This window comes from Centropristis striata, chromosome 3 (assembly GCF_030273125.1).
Source record: "Centropristis striata isolate RG_2023a ecotype Rhode Island chromosome 3, C.striata_1.0, whole genome shotgun sequence".
In the NCBI taxonomy this organism is placed as follows: Eukaryota; Metazoa; Chordata; class Actinopteri; order Perciformes; family Serranidae; genus Centropristis; species Centropristis striata.
In genome coordinates this window covers 9,209,307-9,224,702 of record NC_081519.1, presented here as the reverse complement: position 1 = coordinate 9,224,702, position 15,396 = coordinate 9,209,307, and the positions used below count along the sequence as shown (strand labels likewise).

The 15,396-nt window shown below is 37.2% G+C and overlaps 2 protein-coding genes across 2 annotated transcripts; one reads left to right on the top strand and one right to left on the bottom strand.

The window, feature by feature from the left end:
- Positions 1-6,846: 6,846 nt before the first annotated feature.
- LOC131967844 (oxytocin receptor-like) lies at positions 6,847-8,518 on the bottom strand. Its single transcript, XM_059328721.1, has 2 exons — positions 7,626-8,518; positions 6,847-7,147 (listed from the first exon to the last, which is right to left on the bottom strand). Exons 1-2 carry the CDS (start codon positions 8,467-8,469, stop codon positions 6,939-6,941), a joined length of 1,053 nt encoding a protein of 350 aa, XP_059184704.1. The 5' UTR covers positions 8,470-8,518; the 3' UTR covers positions 6,847-6,938.
- Positions 8,519-10,359: 1,841 nt separating this feature from the next.
- vhl (von Hippel-Lindau tumor suppressor) lies at positions 10,360-14,358 on the top strand. Its single transcript, XM_059328722.1, has 3 exons — positions 10,360-10,825; positions 11,686-11,799; positions 12,294-14,358. Exons 1-3 carry the CDS (start codon positions 10,639-10,641, stop codon positions 12,485-12,487), a joined length of 495 nt encoding a protein of 164 aa, XP_059184705.1. The 5' UTR covers positions 10,360-10,638; the 3' UTR covers positions 12,488-14,358.
- The last annotated feature ends 1,038 nt before the right edge of the window (positions 14,359-15,396 follow it).

The following is a 15,396-nucleotide window of genomic DNA, read 5'->3' as shown; positions in this document are numbered from 1 at the left end:
AGTCTAATCATCTCACTTCAGTGTTTTTATTTCTCCACAATGAGAGTCAAACCCACAGACTGACCAACAAAGTTCAGTCAAACTGAACTGATATCAAACATTTATGGACGACAACAACTGCAGTATTTTCTCAAACTTTCCTCAACTTTAAGCTTCACTGCTCTCAAATTTTTTGCAGCATTATTTCGACAACTTCGCAACATGATATCCTGACGCACCTGGTGCCTATAGATTCATTAGATATTCTAGTTTCATATGTATCTCCAGTATATCCCTAAAAGTGAGGAAGGCGAAAATACTGATGAACGGAATGCTAAATATCGATACTTGGCGAACATGAATCGATATAATATTGCCACAGAAAGTATGCTGTATCGATTTTTTCCCCCCACGTCTAATGTTTAGTGGGAAAAACGTCAGAGAAATATGCATATCACCGTCTCCCAGAACCCAAAATGAACTCTTCAAAAGACTAGTTTTCTTTGATCATAGAAAAAATCAGCAAATTGTCACAGTTGAGGAATCAGAACCAGTGAATGTTTTTGCTTGATAAATGACATAAAACAAATAGCCATTTATCAAAATCATCAATGATTAATTCATTTTGTTTGCCTAAATTTATATTTGGTATTTAGGCACAGAAAGTACAATATATCTCCATCTAGTTATGCAACAGTTTACCTTCTGAAGTAGGCCACAGTAAGACTTTAGATGCTACACTTGTTTTGTGACGATTTCCTCCAGGAATATAAAATGTTTGATTTTGTTGGAGAACACAGACTAATTGATATAAGTGAAAAATAATTCTAAACATGAGCAGTTAACATGCCTGCTGTCTGCATTTCAATTTCTCATCATCAGGAGTTGTTGTTATGAATTAAATGTTGGTCCATTTGATAAATGGAGGATCTGTTTACGCTGATGCATATCGTGTTATGGTTATGAGTTTAATAGTGCTGCTTGTTTTAATCAAAGACCGTCCTGCATTGGCATCACACCAGCCACGACATCACTCAGGCCAGGGCCACTTCCCGTGTTCTTGCTCAGACTACTACACTTTTCAAACTTCTGTGGCCAGTGGCGGTTCTAGACCAATTTTACTGTGGGGGCCAAGGAGGGGCCAGTGTTTAATCAGAGGGGCACATTAAAAATCGTCAAAAATGATATTTAAGCATTCAAAACCTTTATTTTAGCTAAAATATCATATTTGGAAGAACTACATTGATTGAAACACTGAGACTTACCAACATTAACAGTTATTTTTGTACGACAATGACATTTCTCATTTTTGTGCACAATTACTTTTTTTTACTTTGAAAGTGCAGTACAGTGAGAATGATCTTTATATTTAGCTTTTATTGCACAATTAAACTATTATACAGTGTACACATTCTGGGTTCCTTTTGTGTACAATGAGATATTGTTTGAACAAAAAATAGGTAAGAATTATTCTGTCGTTCATTGTTATAAATTGATCATTTTATTATTAATTTGACACAGGGGCCACAGCAGGGGCCAAGGGCTTCTTCACAGGGGCAGTGGCCCCTGGAGGCCCCTGTGTAGAACCACCACTGTTTGTGGTGTTCCCGCTACAGTAAGTGTCTCTAGGACCACATACACGGTCACTCATAAAGTTGGAATAAAACATTTTTTACCTCTTTCCTTGGAATGATTGTGACAGTGATTTATTAATGACAGATAAAGTGTATATCTTATCAAAACTTTATTAATCAATCTCTTCCAATTATATCACAATGAAAAAGAAATCACGATTAACAGAGGATTGTGTCTGGAAACAAAATTACTCCAAAAAATTACCATGATGACCCCCACACACACATAGACTCGCCGGTTGAAAACACCAGCGTCACTGTTGTGGCTGGTAAAAATGATTATGTGTTTATGGCCTCTCTCTGTTTGGAGAGTAAACGGTGGCAGTGGACAACACAGACCTTCAAATCAGCAGTTTTGCAAGCAACTCAACAAAAACACAAACCTGTTACCTTTATCACACTTTCAATTTTACTACTTCTATTTATTTTTTCAGTCAATTAAGAAACAAAACCCTGAAAACTTGACGAAAAACACACCACTGTGCTTCACAATCTTGATTAAATTTTCAGTAAAAAAAAGTCCCCAAAATCATTTGAAAAAGGCACAGAGGTGTAGCCTGGCTAACACCAGACCAAATCTCATTTGAGATTTGGTCTGGACACCTGCCGTTCATTTCTCCGTAGAGGAGGTGTGGTTTACGATCCTCCGGAGCCGTTTATTGGGCGCTTAGAATGTCTATCAAAAGCGTCTGTAGGTAGCTCTTAGCCAATTGTATCAGTTATACCAGATGACGTAGTAGAGCAACAGAAATGGATGTTTGTTGTGTGTGTGTCTGTGAGAGAGTGTTGCTTGCTGCTTTGCTTCTCCAGTTCTCGCTTTCTGCAAGATTATTTATTTTCACGCTTTTTTTTCCCTCATGTCATTCAGCCACACACATCCACTGATTTTATGGGCAATAAACAAGCTGCTGCGGGTCTCTGGGGGCTCCGCTGTCCCCCGGCTCGTAGCGAGATCACCGGCGGTGACCGACGGTCTCGCCGGCTTGGCGTTATGTAGCGCCGCTAGCCATCGCTACCGGTGATCTGGCTCCGAGCCGGGGGACAGCGGAGCCGCTGAGAGACCTTTCGCCTTTCAACTTTCGCTCTAAACTATTTAAAACACCGTCTACAGCTAAAGAAAGTTTCGCGTCTGCAGTAGCCATGTTGGATCCGGAAAACTACAAGCTGAGTAGTACGCGTCATCGTCTTGCCGTCCCTCCCCGCTCTGTGATTGGATCCCTAAAACAGGGCTAAGAAACCTCCCTGGTTGCCAGACCGCCTGGAGGTTCGAAATTAAAGGCTAACAGAGGTGAGGACGAAGCCACGATTTCCTTCCAGATGTTATTTCTAGATATTTTAAATAAGCCTTTACATTTAAACACACACACTCAATGATCGGAACACCTGAACAGCCTAATTGAGTCTAATGTAATCCAATACAGCTGTTCAGATATAAAGACTGATACCTATAATGTTTGATTTTTCACATTTTGGCATTGAGGTTAGTGATGGTTTTCAGAGATGTGTTTAATATTCTGCCCTCCTTTGTGTATGTGAACGTAATCACTGAAACACCTCTGAATATAAAACAGTCCAGTATAACACTGCCTTTAACTATGACCTCAGTGTTTAACATTTAATTTAATTTACACCTCTATGACAGTGTTGAAAAAAACATACATACATGGTGACTGTATGGTTCATATCAGAAATGTTTACCTCAACCATGTCAAACCACGAGATCATCGGGAATGAAGTCACTCTCTAACACTTCCTTTGCTTGTGGAACATTAAAGTGCTTGACTTCATTTTATTTATAAGAGGACCGCTCTTCCTCTGCTGTACAGCGTTACTGCAACAGGAGAAAGATTAACTGTCATGTTGGCAGAGAAACTAAATGCTGGCTAATGTACAGTTGTAGCTTGTTGCTCTCCAACAGCAGGATATTTTTAAAACCCTTTGTGGCAAAACAACTGACCTCTGTAAATGTATTTGTTCATTATTATAACCACAAGCAAAATATACAATATATATATATTTACAAAACAAGATAGGGAATAGTTTTACGAATATGTAGAGTATCTAACTCAGTCTAACTCAAACATCAAACAAGAGGGGTTCTATTATATTGAAATTAAAAGAGAAAAAAGATTTTCTTCTACAGGGTCTACCTGATCCCTAAAACCAGACTTATTGTGGTTAATTTGACTCATTTTCAGTTTATTTGGTTCCATAAAGCAAATTCAGCATAGTTCAGGCTTAGTTACTATGGCAAGTCATGCTGAGAAACTCAAGTTGAATTTGCTTTATGGAACCGAATGACCTGAAAATGAGTCAGACTAACAGAAATAAGCCTGGGTTATTTGGTTAACTCGCTTCATGGAAAAACAAACAACTCAATAATTGAGGAGAACAAGAGAGCAATGAAATAGACATTAAGTACTGAGATATAGATATATAGAGTTTTTAGCATTTAAATTCATGTTCACCGTTAATGTAAATGACTTAAAGTAGCTCTAAAAATCCGAAGTGTCCTCAAGCAAAATCAAAAATCAAATCAAAATTACTTTATTTTTCCCTGAGGGGAATTTCAGTTAGTCTGTTAGCTCTTGAATAATTAGACAGCCCTGATTGATGTAGAAGTGAAGGATCTGCTAGAGTTAGTTTTTTTGCAGAACAGATGAGAGGATTATTTATTAAGACAATAATGAAAGAGTGAGCATGTACATGGACTATCTCCGTTCAGAAATCACAGGCTGCTAAGCAGTAAGCTGTAACTACCTCCCAGAAAAGGATGCCCATTCTTACTTTTACACAGTTTTTAACGAGAATGTGCAACTATCTGATTGGTCAAAAACTGTTGGGGCAGCACCCTGGTTTAAACTTTGACCTGCTTATTTTGTTGGCACGCAGGCTAGTCCTAGCCTCTTGGTGTTTCAGCTTCCGGTCACCGCCCTGTGGAAGAAAAAAGCTAACAACACACTTCTGTATCTTGTCTAGTGATCGTCAGTGTCTATCTCCACCAGGGCTCATGACCTTGAATTGCAGCACAGACTGCTTCAGTTTTTCATGTAATTGATCAAATATGTGGTTATGTGCAAAGCGTTATCAGTATGTCCTTTCTGTGCATACCTCTTTTTTCTGTGCGCTGTGCCTGGCATATAAAATGTGTGTTTTATGCTTTGCTAAATACATTTCTAACCAACATTTTGCTAAAGGTCATAATGCAGATTATTCCTAATTTTATTAATCTCTAACAGATCTTCTATATCTCTCCGTCCTGCAACGGAGAGAGAGGAGCCGCCCACTGCTGTTTTTTTGGTCCATAAAGGTTTTATGTAGCGGATGATCCGGGTATTTCAAGATGGACTTGAACATCTTGACAGTGCATCTCTCCACCACCTCCTCCAGTGTGTTCAACCAGGCTCCAACTCAGCCAACTCAGTTTTTTTTATCAGTTTACCTTTTTTTTTTTTTTGTTAAACTTTAGGGCTAAAAGCAACCAAAGGTCTGGGAAGGGACAACCAAAAAAAAATCCTCACGAGCAGAAAGCTTCAAAAACACCAGGTGGCTGTCCAAGAAATCCCCAACTACATGTTGTCACACTATCCTGCTGATAATATGGCAGAAACAAATGTTGCCTTAAACAGGTGATGCAACAACTAACTAACTAACTAACTAACTAACAACACAAATGATAAAATACAATACCATCAAACACAATAAGATTACATAACTGCTGACGAGCAAAAGCTAGAAACTCCGGCCTGAAGTCAAGAAAGTACTGAGCGATTAATATTCTCAGTTCAACCACTGTTGTAGCTATAGTAACAAAAAATCCACCAAAGCAAAGTCACACTGCAACAGACACTAATGACACTAACTGCCATCAGCCTGCACTAATGATGGAGCATTTGTTCCCTAGCTGTTCAAAATAATGGCTGGAAGGAAATGATGGCTTTATACTGTCTAGGTGAAGTGGAAAATAAATGGGCCACATTCCCTCTATGTGTATTATGTGAACATGTGTGACATTTTTCAGGCTGTCAGGGGTTTGGTATGCTGCTACTTCAATGTGAAAATCTCCTGATGCCCATACCAGCAGATCATGCACACTTGGTTTAAATCTGTTTATTACACACTGAAAACTGGAATATAAATTAAAAAAACAGAGTTATCTTTTTACTTCATATTGTTTAAATATTGGTCATAATTATATTCTTACTTTGTCATTAGATTATACATAAAAAAAAAGGCAAAGCAGTTGTGAGAATATGACTTTATTCCTCACTTCCTCACTTGGTTATCGCCTGAACAATATTTTACAAACACCCAGTGTTTTTCACCACAGAGAACATTAAATTATTTTTATACAGTAATGTTGCAACAGTTTTTTTAAAGGCAAACACACAAATAGTTGTATTTCATGATTTAAAAAGTTGTAATAATAATCTTTGGAAAAACAGCTATAATATATTATATATATATATATATATATTATATATTATAGCTGTTTTATATATATTATATTATAGCTGTTTTATATATATTATATTATAGCTGTTTTATATATATATATATATATATATATATATATATATATATATATATATATATATATATATATATAATAACAGTCTTTTGTATCCCTTAAGGTCTCTTAGCTCAACTCAAAAGACTGTCGTATAATGTGATATATTGTACAATTACAGGCATTTTGCTCAAAAGTTCATGAAATACCAGTATTTCTTACACACAAAACAACAATACAGCTGGATTCTTAGTTTTTCTTTATCCTTAAAGGCATACTATGCAGGAATCATCACTTTCTGCTTGAATACAAACAGCAGACCACCCTTCTACTGGGTCATAAGTGATGACTGAGAGGGATTACTCCTATAAGTATTAGTACAAAATCCTGCATAATATACCTTTAACAGCATTGTCTGAGATCCAATCATTCAGTCTGTATGAAAGGGAAAAGGGTCCCTGAAGTCCAAATACAGCTTCTACTATTTTTTTTTATTGTCACATCATAATGATGTTCTCTACAGAGCCCACTGGCCCCGCAGTCCAACACAACAGCACTTATTATCTGTCAACATCCAGCAACATCTGGCGCGCAGTCCTCACTCGTGGCCACACATTCCAGGTGTGCTTTTGCTGAATGCCCCCATGACATACCACAGTTTCATCTGTCAGAGACCCTGATAGATAAACTATTTGTCTTATCTCCATGTCTTCTGCTCAGAACAAACAGTCTTTCTAATGCACACCGGGCTCAGACGCAGCTCTGCTTGGAGCACCGACCGGCTTTTCCCATTCCCAGGTTGTAACGCGGTTCCTTCATTTTGACTCAGAGACGTTTTTGAAGCTCATGTACAGCGTGCTCACCAGCGTCGCGTCTTCATGGATCAAATCCTTACCGTCGGACTGCCGCTGGCACAGGAGCGACACCAGCCTCTTGGGAAGCTGACCGCTGAACAGGAGGTAAATGCAGGGGTTCGCGCAGCTGTTCAGACTGGCCAGCAACATCAGGACGGTGAATGTGGCAGCTGGAAGGACAGAAGAAGTGCAAATAATCATGTGAGTGCAAAGATGTGTCATCTGGCACCTCTGAATATCTTATGGGTTTTGTGCGTAAATGCGCACGTCCCGGATAGCTTTAATCATGTTTTAGAAAGAAAACAAGAAAGAAAAGCACAGTAAAACCACAGCACACCGAGGACAAGCTACACATACAGTCATGGAAAAATTATTAGACCACCCTTGTTTTCTCCTTGCTTTCTTGTTCATTTTAATGCCTGGTACAACTAGGTACATTTGTTTGGACAAATATAATGGTAACAACAAAAATAGCTCATAAGAGTTTAATTTAAGAGCTGATATCTAGACATTTTCCATGGTTTCCTTGATAATGATTTTGGTTATTATAACAAATATATCTTTAGTTGTACCAGGCATTAAAATGAACAAGAAATTGAAGAAAACAATGGTGTATTATTTTTTCCATGACTGTATTTGCTTACTTACTTTCTTTGGGAGCATTTGTGTCCCAGGCGGACCAGAGCTGGACAGTGAAGAAAGGAGCCCAGCAGACAATGTAAGCCAGCACGATGACCACCGTCATCTTCAGCGTCTTCACCCTGGCCTTGGACATCCCGGCCACCCCGCTGGCTCTGGATGGCAGAGGGAGACCCACGTTGCTCTGCTGTTGAGTCTTTTGGTAGAGGTTGATCTGGATGGCTCGGCAGATGCGCACTTGACAGAAAACAACTGTGGCAACAGGTAAAATGAAGATGACCAGCGTGGTCCAAGTGATGTAAGTCTGCAGCCCCCACGGCTGGATAAATTCAGCCCAGCAGTCAAACACACCAGGTGCAACCTCGACCTGGGAGAAAATAAACACCTGTGGCAGGCTGCCAAGCAGAGAAACACCCCACGCCAAGCACACGGGGATGTTAAGTCTTGTACTTGTCCGCTGGAACTTCACCATCGGGTTGCACACAGCTTGGTACCGGTCAACTGTCATCACCACGATCATGTAAGTGGATGAAAACATGCCGAGGACTTGGAGGTACTTCACCAGGCGGCACACCAGGTCCGGGCCGACGAATCTGTCAGTGATGTCCCACATGAGCTGCGGACACACCTGGAAGAAAGCGACCACCAGGTCCGCCACGCACAGGTGGAAGACAAAGACGCGCATCCTAGACATCTGTTTGCGCTGTCTCCAGAGGACGAGCAGCAGGGAGGTGTTGAGGATGGCGGCGCTGAAAAAGATGATACTGAGGAGGGCGATCTCCAGCGTGGCCAGAGTCTCGTCTCTCGGCACGTCCTCCGCGTCCACAAAGTTACTGTCATTCAGAGGAAACATTGTGTTTGGGTCGAGACCTGCCAACTGGGCGATAAACAGGATGGTTGGGAACAAAATAATATTGAAACTCGTAATTTTTCCAAAACAAAATTAATCTGAAAACTTTTGCCAGGTAAGAAGTGAGTATGTCACGTAATAACTGAGGTTTTTAGCACTTTTAATTTTGGAGAAAAGTTTTACTTGTTATAAATTACCTATAAGTTAAATAATGACAGGTATTTCTGCCTACCTTTTATATGTTCTATTTCAAATATTGCCGGAGGTGAATTGATGCTGCTGTGGTCGAGCTCAGGTTGGGAATAATCTCAAGGGAGGAGGAGGGCCGTACAGCTGTGCCCTTGTGTTTTATATGAGGATGAAACTGGGTGGAGCTTACTGTGATCACCACCAGGAAAATAAGTTTTATTATTCTTTTTTTTCTTTTTAAAAAAAAAATAATTTAAACAAAACACAACATAAATCACCAATGGACAAACACAGTAAAATAATAATAATAATTAAAAAAAGAACAACAACAACAAAATCACAAAACCAACCTAAATAAATAAATAAAACTACAATAATAAATAAGAACTTTAACACATTAAATCTAAACAAGACACAAACAAACATCAAACATAATTACCACATAAAACATACAGTATATCAGTAAACTTGATAACCTAAGAGAAAAATAATAAAGGGTTAAGTTAAATGCCAGCCTTCGACTTCAATAAACCTTTCCCACCTTTCCAAATACCGTCCAACATCACCATTCCTATTAGCAATATAACCTTCCAAAACAAAAATAGCGTTTAATAAGCATCCTAAATTGATTATTATTCAAAGAATCTGCATTGACAGCTTTAAAAATAAATAAATTGAATTAATAAAATAACTGCTTGTCTCTGTAACAGTAAAACAGAAAAGAAATCACATTCAAAACTCAACTTCAATCCAGTACACATCCTCTGAACCTCCCTCCAAAAGACAGAGACAACATGACAATACCAAAAAAGATGTATTGTTGATTCAGGTTCCATTGAACAAAAACGATACCCATCCGACTCAACAATACCCCACATTTTAAGCATTTTCCTAGTAGATAAAAAATTATAAATAATCTTTAACTGAAATAATCTTAAAAATGTGTCTACTGTTGTTTTGAGCAAGTCTTATTATTCTTTAAAGGTGGAAAAAAAAGAGCCTGAGCTCATTGTGTTTGATATAATGAAAAAATAATGATTTTTATTCGGGCAATGTGTTTGAAGGGGGTGTGAGGTGATTAGATAATAATAATATTCTTTGTTTACTCACTTTTATTATGTAGCCTATATTAACAGTTGTGAAAATTAAAAGTACGGTGGCAGTACAAGAACTGATTAAGGGATAAGTGATTATTAGGCAGGATAGAATTACCTCAATTGTTGTTTAATTAAACATATTATAAGTGCATTAATTTCATATTATTTCACGACGTGCATAATCGTATTGATAGAGGTAGTCATTAAGATAACTTTATATAGTGGGGCAGATTAATCGTAACATTACATTTAATTGTATAGAGCATATCTTTTATATTTTAACATTATTTGATTACTTAAAGGTCTTAACATTGTTTTGGTCTGTTTTTAACATAAGAACATAACAATTTTGACATAGGAAGACCCTTTTTTCTATAGAATTTTCCTCATATTAAAATCTTATATTGACCTTGATTAAACATATTTGATTGAACGTTCATCTTAAAGCACTATAAAGTATTGTCTTAATCTCTGTTACAGATAAAACTATATATATATATATATATATATATATATATATATATATATATATATGTGTGTGTGTATATATATATAAAACATCCTCAGCGAGATCTAGACGTCATCATGCCTCTCGACCAATCACAGCTCATAACAGTGTTACGTCACGTCTCAGGAAGAGGGACTGTAAACAAAGTTGAGTCGACGGTTAGCTAACCGTTTTGTTACTAAAATAGTTGCTCGTAGTCCTTTTTTATACATCTAGACGATGTAAGACAATTGTAGAAACTAAATAATACACTCATTATTGATTCTACAATCTCCGGGTGTCGACAACTTGTCACATACATGGATATGTTGCCAATTTGCTGCTAGCTAGCTCCAGCTAAACGGCTAATCTCACAGCGCTAACAGATAAACGTTAATTATGCCTCAAGAGGGAGAGCAGTCTCTGCCCCTGGTCCGCTCCCTGAACAGTCGGATACCCATTAATGCCGTGTTTCATAACCGCAGCCCCCGTGTCGTACGGCCACTATGGATAGATTACCGCGGGGAGCCTCGGGACTACGTCAATCTACAGCCAGGGACCAGACAAGACATGAACACCTTCATCGGTAAGGCTGCTTCTCCAATATTGTATGCAGATCCCTTACTTCAGTAAAAGTACCAATACCACACTGTTTTTTTGAACAGCTACAGCTGCTGTATGCTGAAATGCTCTACCAACAAGTTAAAGAACCAGAACTAAGTGTTTCAATCTGGCAAACCCAAAAACTGAACTTTTAAGAGGACAAAAGTGATTATTAGCTAACATGTAGCAAACATTAGCTTGTTTACATATAGCTAGCTTGCCAACTGAGGACATTGTGAATTTGCAGAGATCTCAGCTGATGCTGATCTTCCTGAAAAGAAATACTAGGAACATTATGCAAGCCTTATTTGAAGGTATTTTATTTACTTGTGTTATTCATTAAGTTATTTTGATGTGGGATTTGTTTTCAAAATCAAATTTTTTTTTTTTGTAATTTAACATTATATGTCATTTCAGTTGTTCATTTTTGTATGCACAGTTTACCCTAGTAATATAAAGGGATTCTCTTTAACTTGTTAAAGATCAGGGAGAGAGGATAAATTTAGTAGTTTTTGTATATTTATGCATATGTGTTTTGCAGTTACACCCTACCTCAGAAATATTGTGTTTATTTTGTCAGAGAAGTAATTAAAAGAATTGTTTTCATTCATAAAGTATAATATTTGCCTCAAGTTTTAGTGGAGTAGAAGATAAAGTTACATAAAATGGAGTACTTCAAAATTGTACTTGAGTAAATGTACTTAGTTACATTCCACCACTGAAGACGTGTAAGTAAAATTAGCAATAACATAGTTTACAAATACTCTTTGCAATGGTATAACTTGGTGTAGTGTTACACATACTCATTTTGGGAAAATGTTTTATGTGTTTATGTTTACCCAGGTCACCCCTGGATGTTCAGAGATGCAGAGACTGATGAGCCCCTGAAAGTGAACGGCAAAGAACTGTATCTTCCTAAACCAGAAGAGGGTAGAATTGCTAATATCACTTTACCAGGTAAGATTAGCTACATTACTTCAAATATGAGTTATTACTACTCCCTGATAAATAGCAACACCCAAAGTAAATTGTATTTGTTGATTTTGAAAGGCCATAGAACTGGTGTTGTTACAGTGCTGTGAACAATTTTCAGTCTAATGGTTTAAGGGAAAAAATTAGTACTAATAGTTTTCCACTTTGTGCCTTTAGTGTAATCAGGTAGAGTCAGTGATTTTTAGATTTCTTTTACTGATACTTCTACCAAACTGCAAAAAAAACTGAAAGGCATTTGGCTTGTGCTGCTCAAAATCACAATATTCCATTAAAAAATACATTGATTGGTAGGTACTACATTACTAATCTTGATTCAGTTAAAGCTTCTTCTTTTTTTTTTTACATAAGAAATATTTGTTAATGAAGTATAATGGGCTATATTTACATTCAATTTCTTTTTTGTTGAAGAAAGAAAGTCTCTGCTTTAGAGTTTCTCAACATTTGTTTGCTTTACACAGTCTACAGCCTGAAGGATCGTGCTCTTCAGATTATTCGGCGTCTGGTTCGAGCAGAAGACTTCAGGAGGTTGGAAATAGCACGGTGTCTCCAGGAGGAGCTGGATGATAAGCCCACTGTACAGAAAGATCTCCGTCGCATGAACCTGCGAGTAGAGCAGCATTTGCTGGAGAGGATCCAAAGCCAGGAGGAATGAGGCATGAAAGTGGATGGAAAATAATAATGTATGAACAGCAGTGTTGTATTCCAAACTATAGAGTGCCGCAGGAGCGATGTATTTTTGTGGGCCAACCCAGAAGATAGCATCGCGGCTAGTTCCCTCGACAAAAAGCTAATGGGATTCTTCACTTGCATATTATAAACTCTAATCTTCACAAATGAACACCAACTTTATTATTTTTGAAGCATAAATGCAATTGCAAGAAGTAGGAAGTTGACATTGGGCTATAAAGAAACTACACCATGGTCACCTGACTTGAACATCACCACCACTATGCTGACGATGACGTTTAATGTCAGCGAAAATCTCTAGTATTATTCAGCCACTTGTTAGCAACCGCCTTTTTTTAGACACGTTGAAGCTTTAAAATTCAGCAGTGAGGTATATACTGACATGGAACAAAACGTGAAATCTATTAAGCTTGTGTTTACCACAGACTTTTTTTCAGGCATCTAACAAAAAACAAACCCATTGACTTTGAGACAAAGGAACCAGAAATACAAAATGCTAACTCATTTTAGGACTTTTTCCTGCAGCACTCTATTCAAAAGCAAAGAAGCCAGAATTCATGAAATATAAGATTAAACTTTTTGGACGAGAGAGCAGTTGCAAATACTTCCCCAGATGTCTTATATTTGCTTCAGAGGAGTTTGATCTGCTGTCTGTTATATTCCCTCATTGATCTTGACAAATGTCTTCCCGAGCCATTGCTGCCTATCTGATTACGTTACTCTCTACTTTATTTTGCCATTCAGCCAGGTTCTGGTATAAGTAAACTCCCTATTCGGTCATGTTTGATCAAATGAAAGCGAGAGAAAAGTACAAGAATGTTTTTGTCATGCATGTGGAGTTATAGTTGATCTTTTGTTCTAAAACACAGTTTATGTAAGGGACACTAAATAAGAAAGTATATTGTCCCATTAGATAGGAATTTAAGAGAGATGTGTGTTCTTAACCCAATTGTGCCCACCACTAAGATCTTGCATTTCCTTTAGAAGTGTTCTCTGGGCTCATCTAATCTGAAGAAAATTTCTAAATCTATCCAACAATTTGGCTGAAAAGTATTTTTTAAAATTAATATTATCTTATTTAGTCTTTGGCTGCAAATGGGGACTGCTGTTTCCTAAAATATACTGGAGTATATTGCAAATACAGTAGTCCCAATGGCTGCAGAAACCACAAGGAGCACAATCAAATATTTGGTATCTAGGAACTCAAAACAAGCTATATGCTCCAGAATTTTACTGCCAATAAGTGATTTCAAAGCTGTACTGATAGATTCTAACCTAAAGTATGTCGGTACCAGATCTCAGACTTCAATCAGACAAAATATCGTGGCATTTCCCACTCATACTCTTTGGGCACAAATTGATTAATATTCTTATTGTGTTTGCCTGAGATTAGATTGTTTTTCACTAATTTGGTTCCCTGCAAATCCCCCCTCAAAAACCGCTCAGACTGAACTGTTATCAGAAAGCTTTTGCACTTTAAATTTTGGAAAAAAAGATGGAGTGATTACGGGTTTATTTTTCAAGTTGGCCAATTCCTTTAAATGTAAACTTTTTCTTTCTTTTTTTCAGAATATACCCACCATCATAAATTTTGTCTTGCAGCTGATTTCCAATAGGAAAAAAAAACAATTAAATTGTACCTTTTCTTAGGACTAGGCTTTGAAACACTGTGATTGAGGAGTTTATATTTTTGTTTTTGCCTACTTTGTAATTCTTTGCATATTTTGTTCTTCTGTCACCATGTTTTAAATCTATATGTTGCTACTGTATCTCAAATATCTTCATTGTTTATTTGTGTAATAAATAAATAAAAGATATATTTGTTACTGGTTGGAAGCTGTGAAGACTGTTTTAGTTGCTCAGTGATTGATTTTGACCTATTATGATCAAGAGGTCCCAAAACAAGTTATTACGTTGGTGGAGAACTGAAACGTTACTGCTGTTTATTTTGTTAAGTCTGATGACTTTACAAGACCACTCCAACTACCAAATACAAAAAATAATATGCATTCAAAAGTTTAAAAAAGTCAAAAGTGTTTTGCAGCATCAAAGATACTTAAAATTGTAAAAAAAAAAAAAAAAAAAGACATTTTTGGCATTTTATAACTTCATTGATAGTACAGTAATGCAGAGTGAAAGGGGGAGACAGAGGGGAGGACATGCCTCTGAACCGGATCGAGCCCACTTGATGAGGGCTGAGCCTCTGTGGTATGTGCTCTACCAGGTGTGCCCCCGGGGACACCCCAAAGATACCTATAATTGTAATTGTACAGTTGTGTGTGTAGGAGTGTATTTAAGTTCAAAGTCCAAAAAAGTTTATTGTCAAGTGCACAGTAAGGAAACATGTTTCCCTGTCCACTGAAATTCTTTCATTGCTGTCCACAATGAATGCCAAACAATAAAAAAAATCTAAGTTAAGAGTTGATAAAATAACAAAAAAGGCAATTCTAAGGGCAGCATGTGCAAAATACATTTAGTGCAAACTGTGCAAATTAGTGTACGACTGTGCAAACTGATGAAAATTAAAAATATTAACAGTCAAATACAGTTGCATGTAGACCATGATTATAGACTACTGCCTTTAGTGAATGGGACTATTGAATTAATTATGTATTATTACAATATTCAGTGCTGTCAAGGGCAAGTAAGTTGTTTTAACAATGCAACAGAGCAGCATTATAAAACATTAAAGCAATGCCATGAATGCAATTGACTGAACTTTCATTACAATTTTTAAACAAAAATAATTCAAACTGAATTTAATATTAAATTGCCAACTACAAACTTCCATAGATGTGTAGAAAGGTTTAATCCGTAATAAATCTTGTGTAAACATGACTGTATAAACTCACAGACAAAAGCAATGATGTCCAT